Source organism: Anas platyrhynchos, chromosome 5 (assembly GCF_047663525.1).
Source record: "Anas platyrhynchos isolate ZD024472 breed Pekin duck chromosome 5, IASCAAS_PekinDuck_T2T, whole genome shotgun sequence".
In the NCBI taxonomy this organism is placed as follows: Eukaryota; Metazoa; Chordata; class Aves; order Anseriformes; family Anatidae; genus Anas; species Anas platyrhynchos.
This window is the reverse complement of record NC_092591.1, coordinates 24,748,563-24,773,913: the sequence shown is the minus strand read 5'-3', so window position 1 is coordinate 24,773,913 and position 25,351 is coordinate 24,748,563. Positions and strand designations below refer to the sequence as shown.

Here is a 25,351-nt window from a genome sequence, read left to right as displayed (position 1 = left end):
TCATTAGAACCAATACATTTCTATGAAAATGTACCCTGATAAAACTGAACTGACAAAAATCACTGCCATAGAATTGCTGCAGAGCCCTTTTATTCATGACTTGAACACTGTATGCCCTTTACAAAAATACTTTAAAAGTGCAGCTAATACGTAGATCCAACTGTTTGATGCCATTATATTTTCATGAGAAAATGACACTGCACCAGTATTCACCCACAGCAGTGTTTCTCTTCCCACTATAAAAGCTAAATTTGGAAGGAGTACATGAAATGGGATGCAACATTTAAGAACACAAGCTGCCATAGAAAGTTTAATTTTTTGAGCTTATATGTAACTTTCTTCCCCGAGACAAAAATCTGAAAAGCCTGGTCAACCGGTCCACACAAATTCTAGGAAATGTCAGTACGTAGGTACTGGTGTATTTTTCAGTTCTTAAAAATAAGTTCGAAATTTATTTCTTCTACTGCAAAAAAGTTCTTCAGTCTTCATTTGTGGTAAGCGCCCTCATTCTAAGGACCATATCTAAGAAAGATGGCTGGACATGAAGGTAGCCTAACAAAAGCTTAAAAGAGAAAAACAGATCATTTGTGTGTGAAGAAATGAAATCCTTTCTTCTTCGGAAATCTGGTGGCATTAGGCCGTAACTGCACTTTCTTTCAGTTTGAAAACTTGGCATTATTACTACTATGTAAGCAATGTCTCACTTGATTTCTGAAATATGGAGAAGGAACATCAAATTATGTCTACAAGCTTCATCAGCAGATTCATACTTACCTGTCCCCATGCATACATATTGTTATGAGTCTGAGAGGGATTTACTTTCGAGAGCAGGAAACGAGCCTTTAAAAAAAAAAAAAAAAAAAAAGCACAGGCAATAGATTAATCTTTTCAAGCAAACATTTCTTACACATACCAGTTCTTATCTGTCAATAAAAACAAGCGCAAGCCTAGCCTAGCTAGAAGAGCAAGTAGCCTCTTAATAAAAGTCATTCTCCGGATTCCAATTCCACCATATTGCAGAATTGCTAACAGCTTCTCAAAGCAGCAGGAAATAATTTTTCTTTTTCTAAGCACTAGCTAAACAAATCTGAACTTCAATAAAATATTAATTAAAAGTATCAAAAATAACTCAAAGAATACTTCTGTTATTAATCCAAAGACCCTCACAAGTAGTATTTTTTCTCCTACACATATTACACAAGGAATCTGAGAGTCTAAGACAGTATGGCAAAACCAGTACAAAATAACAGGATTCACAAATTAGATGAAAAGATATTTAATATCTGGCTTTGATAGTTTTAAAATTTCAGATGTTCATTTGCAATGTATACGTATTATTAGCAGAAAAATGCATGCCTGCTATAAAAAATAAAAAAATAAAAACATTATTAACACATCACTTTCTAGATTATATAATATACACTTTACTATACCTGGCTTCCTCCATGCTCTGTATCAATATATCTGGGCATTGGAAATCTCGAGTGAAGAATTTCTTGGGCGTCATCTATTGGAGCTTGAAGTAAATGATGAAAGTTTTCATATTCTGGCATATCTTGGTAACCTGATTTCCTCCACTGAGCTATGGTCTAGGAATAAGAGGAGGAAGTTTAGAACTGATTCACCAATCTTTCTTAGAGAATAAACAGGGTTCTTCAGAGAATGTGCCATTGCTGGCCTCTATTCCATTGCTTATTGCTTTCTGCCTTAAAAGTATATAAGGTCATTTTTTTAAAAGCCTCAATAAATATTGGCTCTAATAAGGTGTGCAAATAATATACTACTAGTTCTTTTATTTTTTTAAAACTCTAAAAACATGTGGTCTATCTATACTTCCTTTTTTTTTTTTTTCTCCATTCTTTGTACACTAAGCACTTACTCCATGAGGACGTGGTATTATTTATAGTTCTCTAATATGTATATCTATGACACATAAGAAATAAATATTTATACTGATATTTATCTTTCATGGCCTGTAGTGCAGCCTCCCAACCTTTTAGCAGTAAAACTGGCTGCTCAAGATTAACTCAGCTGTTATTAAGGAAAACTTGGAGGGAATCTCTAGGGGTTCCCCTAATCTGCTTGGCAGCTGTTTTAAGGTAAGGCTCTTACTCCTGGCTCCTAACTAAACTACACTGCAGCCGTGCCTGTACCTGGCCAGGTACCCCACTTATCCAGACTCCTGCTTGGGGACTTGACTTCCTGGCCTGAACTCTGACCTGTCTCATGCCCATCAACTTGTGATGATCTGGCGTGATGGCTGAACCTTGCTATTGTCCGCAATTTGCTCTGCTGCCTTGCTTAGGAACTGTGGGGCCAGGACCTCACTGGTAAGGCCTCAGCCTGCCGTGTGATCGTGCTCAGCTTCTAGTTCCCCTTCCCTCAGGGAGCAGCTCACCTGAGGGAAAGAAACACTTGCTGTTTTCTGACACTATCTTACAAAAATGCAAAGAACATTTTTCTACCTAAAAAGTGTTGAAGTTTAGTTACTATTTTAAGAAGTACAGCTATGTTACTAGGGAATGTGTATCTACTCAGCTGCCAGGAGCAATTTCATTCCTCTAGGACAGCACAGATGAAGGGAGTCCCTAAAACACGGCGTTCTGTCTCCTTATCACTGAATACTTCAGAGGTGTAAAGTAAGTGAAAAAGCAGGGATAGGGAGAAGTAACATTCTCAAAAGCTTGAAAAATATTGATCTAGAACAAATAATCTGCATACTGAATTCACCTTAAACCTGTCACAAGAAACAGGACTAGACCAAAACAGCAAGTAATGCCAGGTATCCACATACAGGCACATTGGCAGACCACCAAACTACAAACAATAATGATGATTTTGGTACTTCACAGATGAAGTCAAGCATTGAAGTGCTTTAAAACTGGGGCTTGACTTGCACAATTTAGCACTCCTACAGAAAAAGGAATATTTATGTAAAAGTGACTAATCTTACCTCTCCGTGATAAATAAGGATCTGGAAAAAGGTGTCCATAAGAAGAATGCGATCTGGTAAAATGCTGCTGCTATCCAGAAGAACAGGCTAAGATTTAAAAATAAATAACAAATTACCAACTGATGCAAAACTGAGCAATCAGATGGCATTACAAGCTCTATGAGTAAGTCACTGAATCACAGAATCACAGAATTTCTAGGTTGGAAGAGACCTCGAGACCTCTAGATCGTCGAGTCCAACCTCTGACCTAACACTAACAAGTCCTCCACTAATCTTAGGAACCTTTTCAATCACTTACTAAAGCTCCCTATTTGCTCATTTTCATGTTACACATCTGCAACCCACACAATCTCATTGTAAAGTTATCCACCTTGATTCTGAATATATAACTTCATTAAAGTAATAAAAACAGAATTCATAAACTGAGACTTCTCTCATTATTAAGCATTTTACTAGTCTTAAGTATCTCCACGTTTGCCCATGCAATGCCATTAACTTTAATGATATTTCAGTGTGTAAATTTTCAGTGGTTATTCACATATGGAATTGGGGGTAGATTTTGGCTTTTTGTTTTTAGTCTCGTCTTTGCAGCTATTATTACTGTGTATACATACATGTATCTTCCAATGCTATATACAGTAAATATTGATGGTTTATGAGATCTGATTTAGCATCTGAAGGTTTTAATCCATGTTCTTAAGGGCTGTGTTACTATGTTGGCATTATATGACTTTATTGAATCAATACCATGTGATTCAGTTGTATCAATCATATTAGGCACAACAAAAATATTCATTATTCCAACAAAAAGAAAAAATAGATTTATTACATATTGTACACTGAGGAGTCAGCTACCCCTTTAATCAAGTGGGAGCTTGATCATGCTTCCTTTTTGCATCACCCATGTGAGTAACTTTTATTTATACATGGGAGAATGATCTCACACTTCTGAGTATTTCTTCATAAACCATCTCAATACTTTAATTTATATGCCACTATTCAAAGTCTTCACCTGCACAACATAGTCTAAAAAAAAATCCTAACAAAAGTTGGAGTCCCAGCCTGTCAAGATCCTTATCTACTGTGTTTATTTTTACTGTCTCACAGTTTCTTCTCACTTGACTACTACTACCCGACTACTTTTGTTGTCTCCTATCTTACCCTTCTTTCACAAGTTTCTTTAAAGATCATCTTTTTATTTTAGGTTTATGCAGAATATGCCGTGATACAGTCAATTGGGAGGTTCTGTACCAAATCTGGTAGCCACATCAAAATTAGAAGCTTTGGATGAGAGAATTAAGGTGGAGAGAGTTTTATACATTTCAAATTAAACAACTCTTCTTTCAAAATCTACTGTAAAACTACATTTTGAAATAAAAAGATTTTTGTCGATGTTTACATTCTGGCACCACAAAAACAAGAACTGCCCTCAAAAACTGACGAAAAAATTATCCCTTAGTATAAAACATGATCTCTTAACAAAATGACTTATACTCTAAAGACTGCTACATCAGAAGTGTTAGATATACCTCGTTCATAGTTTGTTCTTTATAAAATCAATATTGTTTCTCAAGTAATAAATTGTAAAACAATACATTTTATAACATGTATAACAATAAGGACAACACATCTCTCTCAAAACAGGATCTTTTAAACTACATATAATGGATACCTCTGGTGGTCCATTGAAGGAGTAGGCATAGAGAATTGGCTGAACCATGATAAGTGACTGGGTTAGATCTTGACGCATAAAGTGGTGACGATAGTACGAGCTCTCATCTGGACTGTTATTAAAAACTTGTAAGAAAGGAGATCTTCTCAAGTGAAACATGAACTGCAAAACAAAAATAATGTATGTGAACATTCACAAAATACAGATGTACAAGGAGTTTTTTTTTTCCCACAAAACAAAGTACATTTGAATTCCAAGTACCACAGTAAATTTGAATTCCAAGTCACTGATACACAGAATGGTTAAGGCTGGCAGGAACCTCTAGAAATCCCCTGGTCCAACCCTCTGCTCAAGCAGGGACACCTAGAGCAGGTTGCCCATGACCAGGACCTTCTTTCTACTCACCTGTGGGTAAAGTGAAAAGGTTTCTGAAAATCTGAAAGAGCTTGGATCATCCTTGTGATACTCTCCGAATTTCTGACACTGGAGTAAAAAGAAAAATGTATCTAAGCTAAGAAACACAGTAGCTTGATCATGCCATTATTGTAAGCTTTTGGTTTTTAATAGACATATGATTTGAGGTGCCTACACTTTGTAAGGAAACCTGGCAAAAAAAAAAAGACATCAGTTCTTTTCTTATCAAGCAGTGATTTCCTTGCACATGAAGCTTTAATCTTTTTTTTTCTGTTTTTTATTTAAATCATCAAGGAGAGTTAGATGATTAAACACCCCTGAAGAATGTTGGAAATTAAACTAATAACTTATTAATAAAAAGCAACTAATTATTTATTAATAACTTAGTTATAATAACTACCATTTAAAAAAATAATTGAACTTTTGAAAATAAATAAATGGTTTTCTAGTGTTTTTTTGTTTGGTTGGTTGGTTTTGTTTGGTTTGGTTGGTTTGGTTTTGGGGGGAGGGGTTGGTTTTTTGTTGTTTTGTTTTTTGCTTAAAATACTTAATGTACAATATCACTAGAGGCACCAGAAAGTACAGAAAACTTTAATTGCTGCTAGTGTCATGCTAGCTTTTCCCTCAGTTGCTGGCAGTGACCAGCTGCTGATGACTGAGGAATATTAATAAATGGACTAAAACCAGAGATGTTATTGCATCATTTAAAATAGAAACTCTCAGTTAACTCTTGGGGAAATGTAGCATTCAGTCCCACTGCCCCTCCCAGCCCCAGTCCTACTTTTAAGAAACAACCACTGAACACTAGTCATTTAAGAATTATATTGTCTAGAGATGAGAAACCAATTTAATTATTTTAATTGAGTCCTTTTTACCAGTCGTATAAGTTGTCTGTCCAGCCATCTAAGAACGTCAGGTCCCTCTTCTGTTTCTGCTCTATACACTGCCAATCTAGCCATGAGAATTGCAGCAGCCTCCTGGTCAAAAGATGCTGCAATGTTTTGAATCTGTGTCTGTGCATCTGCCCAGCTGCAAAATTAAAATACATATATTTGCATCACAATGAAAGGAAAGCTGACCATCTTCAAAATATCCCTTCAAAATTAAGGCAATGAAAAGTGTTAGCAGTTTAACGTGTAAACTGATGCTGTATCTTCAAAAATCCACCAAGTATCAATGAGCAGTTCTCAGTTATTTTTTTTATTTTTTATTTTTTTATTTAAACTAGAGATGTCCCTTATCTGCAGAAATGCTATGGGAGAGAAAGTAATGCCAATTATAAAACAGTTATTGTATTGAAAAATTGACAAATTATAAAAAGTTAAGTTACAGAAAACACTGCAAAGCTAATCACACATTTCCACACTAACAGCTTTCTTGTATACGTGTTCTGGAATCTACTTTTTGTTCTTCTCAGTTTACAAGGTGTACTGTTTCTCTGTTCTTTTACCTTTCATTAAGATGATTTTGCTAATACAATGAACATTAATGTGATACTCCTGTTAACATCAAGGGTATTGCTTTTTAATAAACTGAGTTTTCCAACAAATTACCAATTAATAATCTCCTTCATCTTACAGGGAACATCATTTGACATTGCAAAATGCCTCTATAATATTAAAGATCACTTTCCAAAATTAAGTAAATTGACTCAAGGAAGCTGCAGGTAAAGAACAGGTAAATTCACACAGAAGAACAGGTATATTCAAAGCCCCTGAACTGCAACTAGCACTCACAAACTAAGGTATGAGGTGACATTTATCATTCCTTCAGTCTAACCATTTCCTCAGTTTAGGCCACAGAATTTCACCCAATGTTTCCTCTTCATGTTACCCCAAATCATTTGGATTACTCCAGAGCTCTCCCATAGCACAATTACACAGCCACTGCAAGCTCTTGGAAAATAAACAGCCCACAGAACAATACAGGCGATTGTCCCGAAGGTATGATCATACCTTCACCACCTATGGCACTACATAATCGAAACAGTCGACTGTTTATAAAATCTAAAGATTAAAAGGCAAACACGTATCCTCTTTTTCAGATATGATTCATCACAGGAAAAAAAAAAAAAAAACATACTTTCTGGCAACTGTGGTCACTCTGATACGTCTCTGTCCACTGGAATGCTGGTACTGAGTCACAAACTGGATTGCACCACGTCCTCCTTGAGGAATTGGAGCATTGTGCTAAGAGTGGAAGGAAAAAAATACATGGAGGAGACTTTAAAGATCTTGCAGCATAATTTGAAAATTGATAAATAAATTATTATAAAATGATAAAGATCTTAACAAAAGGCAGCTGAAATTCTGTATATGAGTTGACTGATGTTATGAGTTGACTGATGCTGTTGTCAGTTGACTGACAACAAAATTGATAGTATTCTAAAAAATTGACAAATTATTTCCGTAAAGCAACATCAAAACTTGTACATTGGGATCCAGGTGTAAACTGAAACTTCAAAAGTCTATCAATCAGTAGAAATGCAGGTCTGTATACTGTCAACAAGGTAAGTAATTTCAAATAAGGACAGCTGAAATCAAATATGACATACCATGACCAGACCAGTTTGAGAGTTAGTAATAAATAAGACTAAAATAAATATATGAAAAGCAAAGTAAGAATTGGCTAAGGTAAGCTGAAGTTTTAAAACCTACACCCTTCCAATAAAGTACACAATAGGGTATACTAAATATATGGAGATCACAATCAACATACTACTTCCCTAGCTGCAAACATTTGGAAGAAGGGACAATACTAGAAGGGAACAGTACATTTTCTTGTCCTGTTTTTTATCCTGTTTCCCAGTAACCCCCATGGGAGAGAGGAAACCTGACTGTATGGCTTCACTGAAACACATCAGGGACAATCTTTACTTACTTTACTTACAAATTGAGCAATAAAAGCTTAATTAAAATGTAACATTATGGAACAATTACTTTGTAACTGAAACACTAGAGAAATATTGAAAAATACTTTAAAATAAATGGATTACAGTACTTTCATATGTTCCAACTGACATATTTCATTAAATAATACTCTGAAAAGAAAGATTTGGTCTTGGATTATCAGCAACACAGAATAGCAACATCAGTTGTATCCCTGCTGCTGTGGTTGATAGAATGACAAAAAAACCCTACTCATAGGCTTCAGAAGTCACATAAAAATCTAATTATTGTGCTTACAAGAGAAGTAGACAAACATGTAATACCTGGTTGACCACCTCAAAGTAAAGTGCAAGTGTTGTAGTAGGATTAAGTCCACAAATCTTCCACTGACACGTACCTCCTGTTCCAATCTCCTGTAAATAGATTTTAGATAATACTTTGTAAAACAGAATTATTGTTGTGTTTACACCACAGCATCTGGCTATTACAGGTGATGTTTTACAACTGTTCTGTCACAAGTTTCCTCCCTGCTCATTCTGCCATCTTCTCAGACAAAGAGAACACTTGCAACAGTGGAGAGAGAGAGAATGGGAAAATTGTCAGAAGCAAGAAAATCATAGAGCGCTTGTGCTGGGAATTGAGGATTAAGCAAGGCAGAGATATCTATGCTGAAAGAAACTTTAAGAGTGTATCTGATAAAAATCCTAAAACAAGGAGAAATACTTGTACATCAAGGCTGTCCTGAAAGTATGTGACAACCCCCAGTAAAATCAACAACCTTTAAATATTTTATATATTTTGAAAGAATTAAAAAGAGTGATATGTATCATCTTACAATCATACAAAGATTTGAGAAGAAAGAAGGTTAATTTGTTTTTCTGAAAGCAGCATGTATTTCAGGAATTCTTACATCTCTGCTTCAGCTTCCGTTATGGTAGAGATCAGAGAGACTGAACGGCTCATTCATGGTTATTATTTTCTTATTACTTGGCTGAAACAGGATTTGTATTTTATATTTAAAAAAAAAAAATGGCAGCTTTCCATTTAGTGAATCACTTTAAATTACAACATTAACAACAAAAAATGTGCTCAAGTGAAACACCATTTCCAATACACACCATCATGAACTTGTAGTAGGTAGTTTACATTTTAAGTATATAGTCACATAGTCTCTAGTAACTAATGGGGTATCTGTATACATAGTGACCTATTTGAAATGACATTTCCTTTTTGTCATCAAAACAATACAAACATCCAGAGAAACCAATTTTAGAAAGCCAAATCAGTCATTCATATGCGAACAATCAAAAATAAACAAAATATACATTCAAGGAAAATTACATTGTCAACAGTTATCACTGTGCTTGTACTCAAAGTATTACGGCTAAATCAGTTGTCCAGTTACAATCTTAAATGAGCTGCATATACTTATATTTTATTCATACACTTCACCTCTAAATATTAATTCAGATAACTTCAACACAAGGTTTTTGAAATAGACATTAATTATGATGTAACTGCAAAGCAACACATACAAATTCACAATTAAATTTTCTATTACCCCCTATAATTTAAGTATGTGGTTTAAATATTGAGATGTACTTTGGGGAGGACTTTGGAATCGCTTTGGGGAGGCATTATAACTTTTACTGCAACATACACAATCATTCAGAGGATGATGCAAGAAAATCTGTGCCAGACCACTGAGAGAAAAAATGGTTAATTATATTGAGATTTTTAAATTCAAGAAGATGTAACCATAAATACAAGAAAAAAAATCAGCTATGAAAAATGCTTGAGAGTAGGCCACTTGTAAGCACTTGCACACTGTCAAGTGTTCTATTACGCAGAGACTTTTAGGAACAAAAACTGAGACTTTTGAAATTTAAGACATCTGTTTACTTGTAGGATTTTTTTTTAATTGCTAATCAAATATACAACTAAACTGCAATAATATTATTTGATAAGAAAATAAGTGATTATTTAAGTCTGTTGTAAATTTAGGGGAGTTACTTCAGGAGCCTGTAATAGCTGGATACTCCGAGCAATTCATTAAATGAATATTTGGTGACATAGCAATATAAATAGGAGTGGGGAGTAAGATAAAGGGGATGTTCCCATACTTGTCTCCTCCTGTTCTCTCAGTCTTTCTTAAGAAAATATTTTATGGCTCTCTGTTTGGATAAAAGGATAAGCTTTCATTTTAACAATAAAATCACTCACTTTTTATTTGGTTCCTGCTGTAACAGCTTATCCATACCCTTTTTAAAGCAACCAATCAACTGCCAAACTTAACCAAGTAACAAGGGACCTGCAAGGTCTAATACAACTCAAATCTAATCTAGCAGTGAACATGAGCTTACCCAGAGAGCAGCCCTTGAGTGCATTTAATTTAAAATTCTAAAACATGAACACAATTTATTCCACTTATGGAAGAAGCTCAGCCTCTCTCTCCTCAGATCTAAAAGTCCTAAATCCGACTTGTCCATAATGGAACATTACCTTCAATTTCAGCAAAATTCACTTACGTTTTCTGAGACACAAGGTCCTTTAGAATTGAGAGAGACACAGGGCCCAATAGCTCCAGAAATCTTTACTTCTCTTGAAGTCTTCAAATTTTAAAGAAAAACATACATTAATATGCCACACTAAGAACTCAGATTTACATTAATTAATTAAAAACCTCAATGCATGTCAGACTTTTTATACCTTTAGAAAAGATTATACACATAACGCTTGATACATTTAGAGAAATTTTTCACGTGCTCACACTGAACACTGAATTACGTATGTTTGCTTTAACATGAAATAACAGCATGAATGTATATTAAAATATATGCTTATAAATAACAGAAGTTCTCTGAGAACCTAAAACGCATAATGTTCATTTTCTAGCAAAGTCATTACAGTATTCAAAAGAGATTAAAACTTGAGACTTGTAGGATAAGCCTGTACATATCCCACAGTGAATTAATACACAGAACGTGTGGATCTTCTAAACATATATATCTTAAAACAAAATCCACTTATTTACATTCTTCCAGTGCAATTTTCCTGTTTGAACATTCCTCTATAACCAAGGCTCTGTTACCACATTTCCCAGGATCATCCAACAAATTTCACAATAACACTCATATGAAAAAGAATTTTATTATTTGTCCAGGTAGTTAAAAATTAAACGGGCTTTTGCTGAACAAGAAAATAGTCCCATATTCTTCTACAAGGCACTGTTGCAATACAAGAAAGATAACGGCAGCCTACATCTCAACCTAGAGCACATTCAGTTCTAACCTTCTCCCAAGAGAGAAGATAAAAATGAACATTGTTGAAGTGCCCAAATGGATTCTGATAAGGATGGAAAATTAAAAGAAAGTTTTCCTGCACTATATAAAGAACCTGGATCTAATCCAAGAAATGCTCACTATTGATACCAAAATCTAAGCACATAGCACTGTGAGTTTCTAACATAGATTAATTTTAGTTCAGTCTTCCTTTCAGCTGTCACTGAATGCAGGGTAAAAAGGAATTAACGTTTTATCTAACTCACATTTACAGAATCATGAAACTGCAAAGAGGTAACGAGGTAGTAACAGCTGTGTCCAAGCCAACCATAAGTAATCTCTTAATTGTGTTCCTAAAAATTCCTTAAAGGACAGATTCTGAAGTTCACAGCCATTCTACGCCAGTATTTCCCTAACACGTTGCATTTTTTATCCTTACCTTTATTTCTAATGTGCCACCAAATCCCATTTTAAATTGTCCTTGCATATCTTTTGTGAATACTCTCTGAAAGGTCTGTTTGAATAAAGATGTATTGAAAGAGTCTCCCATTACCATGTAGCCTCTAGACAAAAACATAAAACAAAAAACAAGAACTTATGTGCAAACTAATTGCATGATAACTCATCTATTTTCACTTAGGATTTATATAGCTTATTTCTATTAAAGCCTAAAACTAAGGACAGTTCATGGTGAGGTATGTTTTTGTCTTCTTGACTATCATGAAGTTAACGCTCTGCTAAATGTTAGGGATGAATTTAAGTGAGCTTCTCATCCAAACAGCAAATTAAGGTCACTGTGATTATAATATATAATAAAATCTTTCACTGGGAAAATACTACATTGGACTTGAGCACTACAAATATCTCATAACTTTCTCATGCAGTCAGCTACCTAATTCTAACATTAAATATTCCGAACATATTTCCACACCATTTTATTTTGTATATGCACTCATTCAGGCTTAAATCTATGCCTAAAAAGCATGATTTGTTTTTATGTTTAGCAGTCTTCTGTGGATATTGCAATGATTGCTGCTCATCCTGAAATATCATATACTGCATTCAGGAAATAATAATGGGAGATACTACTATTATTCAAGAATATTAATGAATAACATTCTTAAAATCTGTTAATAGGTCAAAAGAACTCTGAAAGAAGTTAAAGAAGTTTTCACAAATTTTTCTTCATCTTACTTGAAGATGGAAGACAACAGACATGGGCAGAATCAGAAACCCCTCCCTGTAGATAGAACGTAACCAAATAGAAAATTGGAATAGCTATAGAAGGAATAGGCAAACTACACATGAAGCCTAGTTTTGCTGTAAGAGCAGAAACAGGGTATGGTAAGTCACAAGAGCAAAAAATAAGAGCAAAATTACACTAATATACAGAAAAATATAGCTTGAATTTAATGCAGAAAAGTCAACGCAAAAAATAAGTCATATGTACAGGTAGAGTCAACATAGAGCTCCTGAACAGTGGAAACTCCCATGTGAAGGCTATACATACAGCACTGAAAAGAAACTATTCAGCACTGGCTTGCATGGTCAAGCTGGCCTGAAACTCAGTGTGGAAAAAAAATATGGAAGAAGAATTTGCAGGATTTACAAAATGAATGAGGTGGTTAGAATACAACCAATGGTCAAAAGCTATCCCAGGCTGTAGATCTGCATAACAGAAAGGGAGAGTGTGTCATCCACAATGACAGGAAACAGAGGAGTGGGTCAGGAGAAAGACTTGAATTGCTTTGATCAGATTAAAATGAACAGATGGCAAGACATGCTGGAGGAATATAAGAGCATGTGTAAAACACAGAACTGGATAGATGAGCAAAATTCAGGAGCACCAAGATTTATCAGTTATGCAACCTGATAATCACCTGAGACATCAGCTGAAGTTATGTGCAACAGTATCTAGAAGAAGGGTATAAACAAGACAGAAGGAATAACACAGAGTTTTGTACCACTCTGAACAGCAAGAAAAAGCATAACAGGTCCTTATCTTTACTGAAACCTAAGACTTACATACACACACACACACCAGTACATCAGATAAAGCGTTTAGGATAGTCACGTTATTTAAGCCTCAAGAAGATCATACAAAAGAAAAACAGTACAAAGCCTGCTGATAAACACACAATTATGGTGACAAATTTCAGCACAAATGCAACCGTCACAGTAAAACGGAGTTTGGAGGAAAAAAAAAAAAAAAGTAGGATGGTTTTGCTAAGTTTTCCTGTTAAATAGTTCAAAAAAGTAAAAACATCTTCATATGCTACTTAAAAATGAACAGGCACATACCCAGTGTAGTTGGGACAACACTTCATCTCCAGAAGACCAGTCTGATCCAATGCACATGCATATATGTCAACAACATGACCATTTGTTGCAGCCCGATTAGCCAGGGCTTCAAAATGCTAAATCCAAGATGAAAATACAGTTCATAGCAATTTATGACGTGAACGCTCATCTTTACATTAAATCCTAGACTCCACAATTTTTTCTAAAACATCATTATCTGACTTTACTCGCATCATATTCTAATAAAAGACTTTTTTTTCCTGAATTTTAGTCTGGAATTTTCAACATCTGTGTTTTATTTTCTGACCGGCTGAGAATGTGACACACCCTAGAAGACCAATCGTTGCTACTTAAAGTAAAAAATGACCTTGATTTTTTCATTTTCAACTGTGCATTAATGACCAGTTCTGTGATTTGAATCTAAATTTACCTCTCTAATCTCAAGCATTTACAATGGCAGGTGCCCATGACTGAGGTAATAATTTGGCTTTCATTATAATCAGTCAAGATTAATTCAATAGATTTTGGATGAAGTTCACCTGCCCAAATGTACCTTTAGGATGAAGTGGAATTGGCCTAAACACTACTGACTAACTGTCCTTGAAACTACAGAGATGCTCTTGAGGCTGTCTTAGAAGCAGACAGCCTCACTCTAGATTTAGTAACATGAATCTGCTCCAATGTAAATCAGGGAACTACTCCAAAGAACTTTAATAAGAGCTGGACAAAGTTCTAAGTCAATATACTGAAATCTTTGGAGAAGTTTCTGTTGACATCCAGAGACATTTTGACAAAAACACACAACTCCCACCTTTGCTACCACTACTAACAGTATCTTACAGTGCCAGGCAACAAATGTTTACTTAAAAGTAGCTACATAAAACATCACCCATTATCTTCTCTTACCTTCGTGCCCTTTTTAACATATTTAGCATTGTCTTTTTCAATGTCATGCCAGGATCTTATAGGTAACTTCAGTTCATCCCCTACAACCATCCCAGGTCCTTGTGTAGCTGGTCCTCCAATGAACATCATTATACGTGCGCCGGTGTTAGGGAAAGTGCACTGCAGGAAATAACAGACAAATGAAACCATCAGTTTTTGAACTGAAAAAATAGCTATGCAGGTCTTTACCACACTAATAGGATTCTAAAAATAATTGTATTTTTTTTCCTCCAGAACCGTACATTCTTTACTAATTCAGCCTCAAACTTGCCTCATTAAAATGTATATTTAAACACCTGCAATATGCTATGCATGTGTGGGATGATATTCAACAGAATCATCACACAAATCTAATATGCATCGATTACCATAGTTTTTACATATTGACTGGGACAGCTTTTCACAAGATATCTATTTACATATTAGCTCAACTGTAGTTAAAGCTATTACCTCAAGGAGTCCTACAGCTATAGAAAGAGCCACTCCAGAAGAACGTAAGGGCCTTTTCCCTTGTGGAACGGGCCAAGGATCCCGCTGCAGTTCACCCAAAAGATCAGTAAGATTCATATCAATCTTCTGCACTGGTTGCAAAAATCTGGAAAGAAACAGATGTCATTGATTTAGATTGTAATTTTAAGATAAAAACGATACCAGTTGCTCACCTGCAACAAAGACGACACATATTACAATATGAGACATTCTAGTCTGGATTCAGAGCAATGCCTCTGCTTCACCAAGAAAATGCAGTTTTCAACACAGAGTTTGTAAAACAAAGATTTGCTGACTTAGAAATGTAGCCACTATCCAGAAAGAACCATGCCTAGCCAAAAGAACACAGCAGATAATCACCTAAGAATCTCAAAAAGACTTTCTCTCATGAGAATCAAACATCAGCGGACAATTTCCAGCTGAGAGACAACAGGGGAGGGGCGAGGAGCAGAATACAGAAAAACAAAAGAGAAAACTGGACATTGACATAAAAGACAGGCATTAAAGCAACCATTAACACCTTCCAGCATACCAACCAACAGGGACACAGGATTACTATGGATCTGTAAATAACTACGTAACACAGAACATTTCCAAAATGTCATCTAGATAATTTGACTACCACACTACCTACTGTCTTTTCTTCCCAGTACAAACTGCCAGGACAGAAACAGGCTACAGCCACAGGTTTCCAAGTGAATTTGTGACCAACCAGAAGGCTCAACTCTTGGTTGATTTTTTCCATTATCACATAACATAAATTCTCCAATCAGTGTAGCCAAGATGAGTTTTTAAATGTTTTAAGCACATTACCTGTTAGAAGGTGGTGGCTGTTGCACTTGAGGACCCCGGCCGACTTGTGAAACAGCTACTTTTGTGAGTCCTAGCATTTCCTGCAGTCAAATACATAAGATTTCAGTAAAAAATCTGTTCACAGACTATTTGAAGTTCATCATCATCTCAATAACTTCTTTTTCTTTGCTTTTGTGTGTTACCTGAAGCTGCTTTGCAGAAAGGTCCTTTGTTCCTCTGAAGACATAACTTTTGGAAATTCCTTCACAGCCAAGCTCATGAACCTGCACCATTCGCCCGAAGGTAATGAGACCCACTAATGCAGTTGGTGGCAGAAGACTAAGCGACATTTGCATGGATTCTTTCAGAGCTTGCAAGTCTTCATCTTCCATGCACGTGTCCACAACATAAAGAAATATCAAAGGCATCTGAGGACCTCGCTGTAAGAAATAAAAATATCATCACATGAAAAACAAATCTTGCAATATTTACAGGATCAAAAATGAACAAATAAAGTACACAATATGTAAGTTTTGTTATTTTAATCATACCAATAATGCCAGTGTACCATCTAATTTACCTCCCTCCTCCCTCTCAAGTAGTAATCAGAATCCAAGGCTGAAGGGGAACAAAATCCAAATCATAATAAACTCTGCACAAAAACTAAACGCTTACTACGAAAAAAAAAACCCTTTGTGTTGAAATTGTACAAGATAGCAGCAGCAGTAAGAAAACCCTTAGCACAAACACAAATTAAACTCCTAGTTTAAGAAGAAACTGAAAGCAATAGACCTAAAAGAAATATTGTCTTTAAAACAAACCAGATTTTGGTGGGTTTTTTTTTTGTTTGTTTGTTTTTAAAAAAACAGTAGTCTTATTAGCCATCTTTGTGTTCTGACAAAAACTTGTTTTCCATTTCCAATTGATGACATAAACTTTCAATCTACTAACAAGCACATATACTCAGTCATTAAAATGCAGTGAAGAAATAAAATCAAAATTAATCCACTTTGTACACAGTTAGCTTATAGATAATATTAAAAATGTTATTTAATGACTTTACCTGTACTACATATTCAATGCTAGAGAACTGAGGCAAAAGTTCAGCCGGCTGATTCATTTCAGATATGCCAGCATAGGTAGGAGGAAACTGCAAATAAAAACAAATATTAAGCATAAACAGAAGATTAGAACTTCAGCAAAAACATATGTATGGGCTACTTGCCTCTACAAAAGAAGCTCACTATTGTTTGCGTTGAGATTTTTTTTTAACGACATCTCTGATGATATAGTTACATACTTGTGTTATCACTATCAATTTCAGTTCACAGCTATTATTTGAAAAATGAGAATTTTTCACTTTTACCTTACAAAATGAATGTTTCATTTTCTTACCTGATTTCTCTGGTAACAGAAGTTGCAAGCCCAGAGTTTTGCTCGATAATCCACTTGGCTGTAAAAATACAGTAAGAAAAGTTTAGACTGTATGAAAAATTTGTTTTCCTCCAATGACCTTAGAATACATTTAATTTTTCAAAAACATACTGGCTTTGAAAAAGCTTCTTCCTGAATACCCCCATTAAAAATTCAAAATAAAATTCAGTCTTACACACATATGAGGCAAATCGTTGTCTTTAGAGAGGAATGACAATCTTCAAGAAAAGGGAGCAAGTAAGAAATTTACAAATACGCAGTCAGCACTTTTATTAGACCTTTTCTGCATGTTGTTAGGGAAATCATTCTAAGCCTCTCTGTTTTTGCATTTTTCTCTTTTCTGAGTTTATTCCCGTTAAGAGTCTGGGACTCCGCTGTATATTAGGGCATATATATTATGCCCTAATAAAAAAGGTTCCAACTTGACAGCTATTTCCCTTGTGCAAAAAAGATTTTTTTTCCAAAGGGTGAGCCCCTTTCAGCTACATCTTTGTTTGCATTCACATAGCTTTAAAAAATGCAACTTGTATCTTCATGCCATACAGATATCTTACGAAGTCCTATTCACATCTTATGGGAAAGAAAATTTTATATGTTTTCGAGGTACACTTCTTGCTAGGAGACAGGAAGCATCTTCTGTCTAAAATAGCAAAGGTTTTTAAACCTATCATTACATCTTTCCATAAATCCAAGCATGCTGTAAACACACACAGCTCTATTAAGATCAAATGAGCTATGCTAATTCTAGGGGCTGCAGACTAGCTAGCCTGATACACTCTGATTTTACCCTCTTTCAGGCCTGCTTCTGGTGTATTTATTTATTTATTTATCTATTACATCTTATTTTAGCTTCTGTTTTGGTAAGTTAAATCACCCAACCTGCTTGGGTCTACAAATTAAGGTTAGTAACAAACGTCATTTATTTTACTTGCAAATTAAACTATACCAGGGCCCAATAATTACAAGTAGATAGCACAACTTTTCACCCAAGTGATTTCCTGGAGGTGAAACACAGTAATATACTAACTCACAAGACGCACATTTCCAGAAAAAAATAATGTACTGAAGTACACTGAAACAATTAGTTAAGTGAAAGCCATGTTTAAATTACGTTACACCTTAAAAGTTTATGCTTATAGATTTTCACATCCAGAAGTCTGAACTGTATACAGATGTGAGAAATATTTGAACTCCAGCAAACCGCATCTTTTGCACAGTTCAACTGGCACTACTCTAAATATTGGTTTGTTATTGGAAAGATATTGACATAACATAAATACATCAGGTTTACCATAAGGGATTCAGAACAGCTCGACACGTGGTCCTACTGCACAAAACTGGCTCATACTGAATAGGAGGCAAGTCTGGCCGCTCTTTCAGTGGTGTGAAGAGGGCAGCCACTGGGACTACCATTCTTGTGGCTTCAAGACGACTTGAAGGCCACACATTCCAGCTGAATCTAACTCCATCTCTGTCCTCATTCTGCTGGATAAATTCCAGGAAGGTTGTCATGGTCAGCTTCTCTGTTTAGCACTAAAATAAAAAGATAACCATAAGCAGAATGTGGAAATACAAGCATTGCAAATACTAAATAGTGAATGTACTTGATGGCAGTGATCTTTTGATCAGTTCTTGATTTAAGCAACAAACGGGCAAGAAATGTTATAACTAAAGCAATAATTCTAGGGTAGGTCAGAGCAGAGAATATACAGAACTTTAACATGCTATAAAAAAGACATAGGGGAAAAAAAAACACAGTGCTTTAGACCTTTTGCTAATCCATTTAATTATTAATTCTACTCATTCTTGAAGAATCTTTCATTCTTGCAAACTACTCCTCTAATTTCTTTTAGAAATCAAATAGCAAAAAAAGTATTTCTACTCAGTGTTACTACATTGTTTCCTGCTTTAGCAAATTTTGTAAGAATTTTATAACCATACATAGCCATTTTCAATAAGCAACACATTTGTAAATATAAAGGAATAAAAACATCATACTCCACAAGGGTACATTCCTGTAGCAATGCTGGGAAATAGCTCTACAAGAAGTACATGTACCATATCCCACTACATTATTTATCAAGATGTGCCTTCAGCAATTTTTTGAACTCAAACCTAACATTTTGGGTAGCAGCCTAAGATATTCAAGACTTTCAGCAACAGTAACTCACAAGCTGGAGCACTGGGGAACAGAGATACATCTGAAAAGTTCAACAGGAACCTGTGAGCATATGCAGAGGCCAGCAAGAAGTGACCCCCTTAAAAAACTCAGCTATACTCACACCATCTCTGAATTTCTGCTGCTTGTTTCACGGTACATTTTAGGATACTTAAGTTGTACAGTTTCTTTTCCAGCAACTATATTTAAACCTCCACTACCAAATCATTAAGAATTTACTCTAAAAGTCTACATGAGCCACCTAACAGACAGCCTGGGAAAATACTCCTAGGTCTCAATTTAGACTGCACTAAGTTAACGAACAGCTTTAGACAGGCAGGCATCCTCCTGCATGGGGATGTAAATCAGGAATCACAAGCACGCTGACCTGCTTAGCCCAGCAATTACACGAGCTGTGGCAGACTCCTGTAAAACTCTCCACTTCTAAAGACCTAGCTCTCTTTGCAAAAACAATATAATGGCATTAGACCATTGGACCTTTAGTTTCCACGATAATAAAAAAAAAAAAAAATCAAGTAAAACTTCAATCTAAAAACTTAAGAGCTTCAATCTAATGATGACTTGTAACCAAACAGATTATTGCCATCCATAAAACAAAGAGAAACCCTACATTCCACAGTTAAAACAACAGGGAATTAATCAGCTGTTAGCATGTCATGAAAGATACAAAGAGCAATCAAAAAGCTACAAAACGCAACAAACAGGCAAACTTAACTACAAAGTATCTCCTCTCTTGTAGTTTTCCACTAGTCTCCATGCTGTAACAGAAATATTATGATAATATTGTCTGTCAACACTTCCATGAGCAGGTCACCTCACTGATGCTAGCAGAAGATCCCTGTGTCACAGTACTACAACACTGGATGCCAGAGCATTTGTGCACAGGAGCTTTTCCACCACCACTGTTACTCACAGAGCTGCAAGGCCATCAGGCAAGGAACAAAACTGAACAAAAACAAGGAGAGAGTAATACCCAGAAGCCAGAATTAGAACAGAGGGATCAGAGATTGAAAATAACTCCACTAAGGTAGAAAAGACAGCCTGGTATCTGAAAAAGATGCAGAATGTAATAGGTTTCCTAATACATCAAAATCCATCACTGTTCTATGCAACAGGTGAAAGAACATTATCCCTGAAAAATGGGATAGTGGTACAACACTACGTATGAGGAAACAGCCTTAGCTATAAGCACAAGCCAAATAACTGAATCATCTCTCCTTTTAAAATTATCTCCTAAAACCACTGAGAAAATTGCAACTTAAGAGACCACTTCAGCAGTTTCATATGAATCTGCTACAAAGTCCACCAGCTCCAGCTCCAACATGAATTCCCAATTCCTGTGCTGGACTTTGAAGTCTTTTCTCCACATGTTAATCCAGCTACATTTGAAATGGCTTTACATGAACGTTATTTTTACTAATCAGCCACTGCACCACAAAGGGCAATGTACAAACACCACTGTGCAGTGACTAATGAAGTACACATATATAGAGAGAAAAGAGTTATTGGATTTAATGAGTTAAATACTGTTACTTTCTAACAGGCATTACCTATTCAGAAGGCAGAACCTCCTAAAAATCAAGTTTTCCTCCACGTTTTCTTCCATCCTTTTCTTCCTTTCCAAAAGCCATGAATACTTATATATTTGATCTTACATTTTCTGGGATAGCTGTGAGGATGTGTGATATGAGACCAGAAGAGCAAACCCTCCTGATCTACCTAACAAAGGCTGCATCCGCCTGAGAATCACAAAACACATACTGCCCACCTCAGAAAACCACAGAGAACTGATTTTCAAAGCAGCTGAACAGCAAAAGCTCTATGTTGGGGTGTCGCTGCTCCAGCTGGGCTGCAGGATAAGACACCCAGCAGAGACCAGCAGTCCTTCCTGGCTTGTTTCTTCCCGCTGCTGAGGCTATTTACCTCCCACTCCTGCACCACAGCAAGTTCACCCTGTATCAGGCTTGAAGAAGCCACACCTGAATTGCATAAAAAGTCACAAGCTGAGTATAAAGGTTTCATTCTCAGGTAAGTAATAGTATTGATGCAATTACTCTGACTGGATGCAAGAGTGCAGTTAGGACTTTCTAACCACTATACATATCAAACATGCTTGACACACCACTCAGCAAGGATAAAACTACCCTACAGATGGATGAACAGTTTTGAAATACCTTACTTTGAAATCACATTATTTTAAATAGCTATTCTAGAAGTACAAACACTAATGATTCAGTTTCTTCAAAACAGGTTATTCTAAATGCTCCTGCTTCAAGCTCAGCACCTTTACCCACCGCTTATAAACATGTCCCAGTACCAAAATAATATCCACTAATCCTTAGAAGCACATACAAAACCAAAACATTTCTCTCTACAGCCATTAGCACTTCAGATACAAATCTATTCCAGTTCCAAGAGGTCTGTATGAGGAGAATGATTTAATACGTATCGAAAGCAACCACAAGTGGTCAAAGTGACAACGTAAGTATCTAGTTGTCACATATTTACTCACACAGGGTCATCAGCCAAACCTACCTTCCCAATTCTGTCCGGCTTTTTAAAAGCAATCTGAGTACATAACAACACACCTAAAAAACAATAAAATAATAAAGAGATCCGAATGCACCAGGGTCAGCCTGAGCACGACGTCTGTGTATCTTCAGCCGTCTCTCAGGGCACCACAGTCAGTCCCCGGGCAGCGTCTTCCCCCACCTTCCACCTCAGCGGGTGCCGGGACCCTTCCCCAGAGGACGGCGGGGGGCTCCCGGCCCAGCAGCCGGCCGGGGGTGCCCCCCAGCCCCACAGAGGCGCCCCCGCTCCCACCGCCCGGCTCCAGCCCCAGCCCCGCCGTGCCCGCTCACCCCGCGTCCCGGCCGCCTCCCTCACGCAGCCGCGGCAGCGCTGCCGACGCAGCCAACATGGCTGACGGGAGGGTCCCCGCCACGTCAAGGGGCAGAGAGCGGCGGGCCGGGCCGTGACGGGGGCGGGCTGAGCCCCGCCGCTCCCCAGCCCCGGGCTGTGCCCGGCCGGGCCGGGCAGGCTCTGCCCGCAGCGGGTCAGCAGCCCGGGGAGGGTGGTGGTCAGCCCGCACCGGCTGTGCTGCGCCTTACCGGCCTCAGGGGCTGCTTGTTTTCCAAGTATTCGGCTTGCAGCTTTCTTTTAAAGATCTTCCTCTGAAGTGCGTGTGGGAAATGCTGTATCCATGAACCCATCCGCCAGAGGGAGTTTCGCCTTCTCTCCCTTTCACGCGTGGCACCGGCTGGCTGAGGCACCTCCTGTCCGCACCTCCACCTGCGTGTGGATCTACCTCTCCGTTACCTCGCCTTGCTCGTCTTCTTTTTTTTTTGCTAGGGTCTGGCATAAATCCTCAGGACTGAGCCAGCCGAGCTGCTGAGAGTCCCTGAATTCACTCTGCGTGACACCCATTGTCCATGTGTTTGTGTCAACTTCTTAATCTGGAAGGGTTTTTTTATCAGATTCCCTGAGGAAAAAAAATAAATTATTAATTAAAAATATACATATTTCTGGTGTTTTTCATCCTGAGATAATATTTCTATCTGACATTTTGAAATATTTAGAAATAGAATGTGTTTATTTAATATCTGCACAGAAAGCTTCATGTAGCCTTAACTTGGCTCTGTCTTTTTTTTATTTTTTCCCCACAAAACCCAAGTTACAGTGATATCTAGGTCTCAGGGCTTTTTAAACAAGCCTGCCACAAAAGGCTAAAACAGCAGCTTCTGTCTTTCCTGAGAAATCCTAGTGCCAGTGATACAGACAAGGGGGAGGACTGAGAAACATCCTCCTGTATACACCATGTCCTCCCTCACTGTGACTCTGAAAATGCTATGGCCATCAACCAAATAACAACTAAAACATCTTTATCCTAACTTATTACGTCAAACATTTTTATGTAGAATTTCTATGCCATTCCCATCTCTGATATTGTTTGCCCATCCCCTTTAGCCTAGAAACATGAGCAGATTAAAAAAAAAAAAAAAAAAAAAAAAAAGCAAAACTTGAAAGGAAACTTTTCTTAAATAAAACTTTAAGAAAACTTAAAACTTAAATTTCCACGTCCTCGAATCTCACTCCCAGCTGTGGGAGTATTAAACTGATAAACTGAAGACCGCCAAGGACATGTAACCTCCTCAGTTTGGAAAAACAATAACAACAGGATGACTTTCAAACAGATGCACTGAAAGTAATTCAGTGTTTTAATTTCAAGAGTAATCAAGTACTGTGTTGAATGTTTTCAGAAAAATTCAATGAAAAGACACAATTCCCAAAGTCAGAACTTTAGGAGGTCTAAGAACAACAAGAAAAAAAGAGACAGCTGAAACATTTGAAAATTCTTAAAAGGGAAGAAGGAAGAACTGGAAAATTTAGAGTACATATAAAAGGTATACCGTATTTTTAATCAGTCATTAGCGCAATTAAATTTCATTATATAGTGACTCAATCCAATGTTTTAAATTACCTTTAAGTCTTGCAGCTGCCATGATGGCACAAACCACAAAAAAGTAAAGAGAGGCAATAAAATAGAGCAGAAAATTGGGTCCTAATACTGTATATACACATTCTGAGAAAATATATTATCTCCCATTATTAGTTTGTACAGTAATAGTATTTTATTTTTCTTAACGAAGATTTTTTAGTTTATGAGTCAGATTTTTTAGTCAGAAGTGCATATCCACTGACGGCAACTCACCTTTTCTTTGGGAAAGTATTCTTCAATAATGCCTAGGCAGCTGAGAAGAAACAGTGTTCCATTCCAGTTTCTTTTTTCTCTTCTTCCAGTGAATCATATTGACTAGCCATTGCATCAACATTGTGGTAAAACTTGTAAGTAACAATTTTGTTGATCTTGGAAGACTATCTGTAATAATTTAAATTGTTATTTGGCTTAAACAGTATAAAAAGTTCCAGGAAAAAAAAAAAAAAAAAGAAAAGAAAAAGAAAGAAAGAAAGAAAAAAAACTTAATGCAGGAAGTATATTTAAAATACATTTGTATCTCTGGCATTTTGTTCTGTTCATAGTTCTTGACTTCACAACAAATAAAAAGAAATAAGTTCTGAATATTACCAAAGTTTTGAAGATAATTTTTTACAGCTTGACTCACCAAAGATTTTTTCTTGACTATTGGTCAACCTTCCCAAAGAGAAATCACTGTGGTTTTAGGTTAGCAGGTTTTATTTCAAGTGATGGCTACAATGGTCACATACTCCACCAGGATGTTAGATCCGGAATTCAGCATTAAATCTCTTTGTTACACGTACGTGGTTTTGGAAACACCTTAAAACAAACAAAAGTCATCGGAGAGGAGGAGTTATGGTTGATGATTGTTCAGAACTATGTTAATACAAAGGAGAAAAAAAAAAAAAAAGTTACTGCTTCTTAAAACTTAGAACTATTTAGAGCTACTCTGATCTACTATATGGGTGGTGGGTAGCACTAAACTGATCTGGCACATTATTAAGAATTATTAAGGAAAAATAATATACAATTTGAAATTTTGCATAGCAGAATTTGATAATACACAGTCAAAATTATTTAAACAGTTACAGCATTATTCTTCTGCTTTTCATCTGGTTTGCACAGAGTAAGCCACTGTTGTGCTAATGGTACCTCAACTTTCACTTGGGATATGGACACTGCCAGGCAATAGTATTTGGATAAACCCTTACAGCAACAAAATGAAAGTTTGCCTGAGTCTTCCAAAACTCAGCCTACGTTTACAATTACAATTAACTGTTACAATTACAGCTAACTGTTAGACAAATAATTTCAAGCATAGATTGCAAAGCATTTCAAGGAAGGGTTAATTCTTGTTACTACCACTTGTCCACAGATGGACTAAGTATTAACGGGTGAGTTTGACAGAACCACTTGCCAAAAGTAAGGTATTTGAGAATGAAAGCATAGCGCCTGAAAGGGGTTGTTACAGGTTTACAAGGTAGCACAGGAAGATTTAACGGGCAGTAAGCCGGCACTGCTATTTG

The 25,351-nt window shown here is 36.5% G+C and overlaps 1 protein-coding gene across 5 annotated transcripts in view; it reads right to left on the bottom strand.

Annotated features, from left to right (window-relative positions):
• SEC23A (SEC23 homolog A, COPII coat complex component) overlaps window positions 1-24,610 on the bottom strand; it is a 28,911-nt gene extending 4,301 nt beyond the window's left edge. The window contains exons 1-22 of one of the 5 annotated variants that reach the window (XM_013101319.5): window positions 24,472-24,610; window positions 24,060-24,227; window positions 22,459-22,829; window positions 21,884-21,936; window positions 18,461-18,702; window positions 17,131-17,188; window positions 16,799-16,885; window positions 15,939-16,175; window positions 15,757-15,836; window positions 14,905-15,049; window positions 14,416-14,574; window positions 13,510-13,625; window positions 11,648-11,771; window positions 10,456-10,536; window positions 8,251-8,340; window positions 7,122-7,228; window positions 5,915-6,068; window positions 5,031-5,108; window positions 4,626-4,787; window positions 2,954-3,040; window positions 1,434-1,589; window positions 775-840 (exon numbers count right to left, since the gene is read on the bottom strand). In XM_013101319.5, coding sequence (XP_012956773.1) covers window positions 775-840; window positions 1,434-1,589; window positions 2,954-3,040; window positions 4,626-4,787; window positions 5,031-5,108; window positions 5,915-6,068; window positions 7,122-7,228; window positions 8,251-8,340; window positions 10,456-10,536; window positions 11,648-11,771; window positions 13,510-13,625; window positions 14,416-14,574; window positions 14,905-15,049; window positions 15,757-15,836; window positions 15,939-16,175; window positions 16,799-16,885; window positions 17,131-17,188; window positions 18,461-18,681 — 2,208 coding nt within the window. In that variant the 5' untranslated portion in view covers window positions 18,682-18,702; window positions 21,884-21,936; window positions 22,459-22,829; window positions 24,060-24,227; window positions 24,472-24,610. Of the gene's footprint in view, window positions 1-774; window positions 841-1,433; window positions 1,590-2,953; window positions 3,041-4,625; window positions 4,788-5,030; window positions 5,109-5,914; window positions 6,069-7,121; window positions 7,229-8,250; window positions 8,341-10,455; window positions 10,537-11,647; window positions 11,772-13,509; window positions 13,626-14,415; window positions 14,575-14,904; window positions 15,050-15,756; window positions 15,837-15,938; window positions 16,176-16,798; window positions 16,886-17,130; window positions 17,189-18,460; window positions 18,703-21,883; window positions 21,937-22,060; window positions 22,187-22,209; window positions 22,368-22,458; window positions 22,830-24,059; window positions 24,228-24,471 lie in introns of those variants that run through there. The other 4 variants (XM_013101321.5, XM_027459629.3, XM_013101320.5 and 1 more) reach the window with 4 other exon arrangements.
• Between the last annotated feature and the right edge of the window lie 741 nt (window positions 24,611-25,351).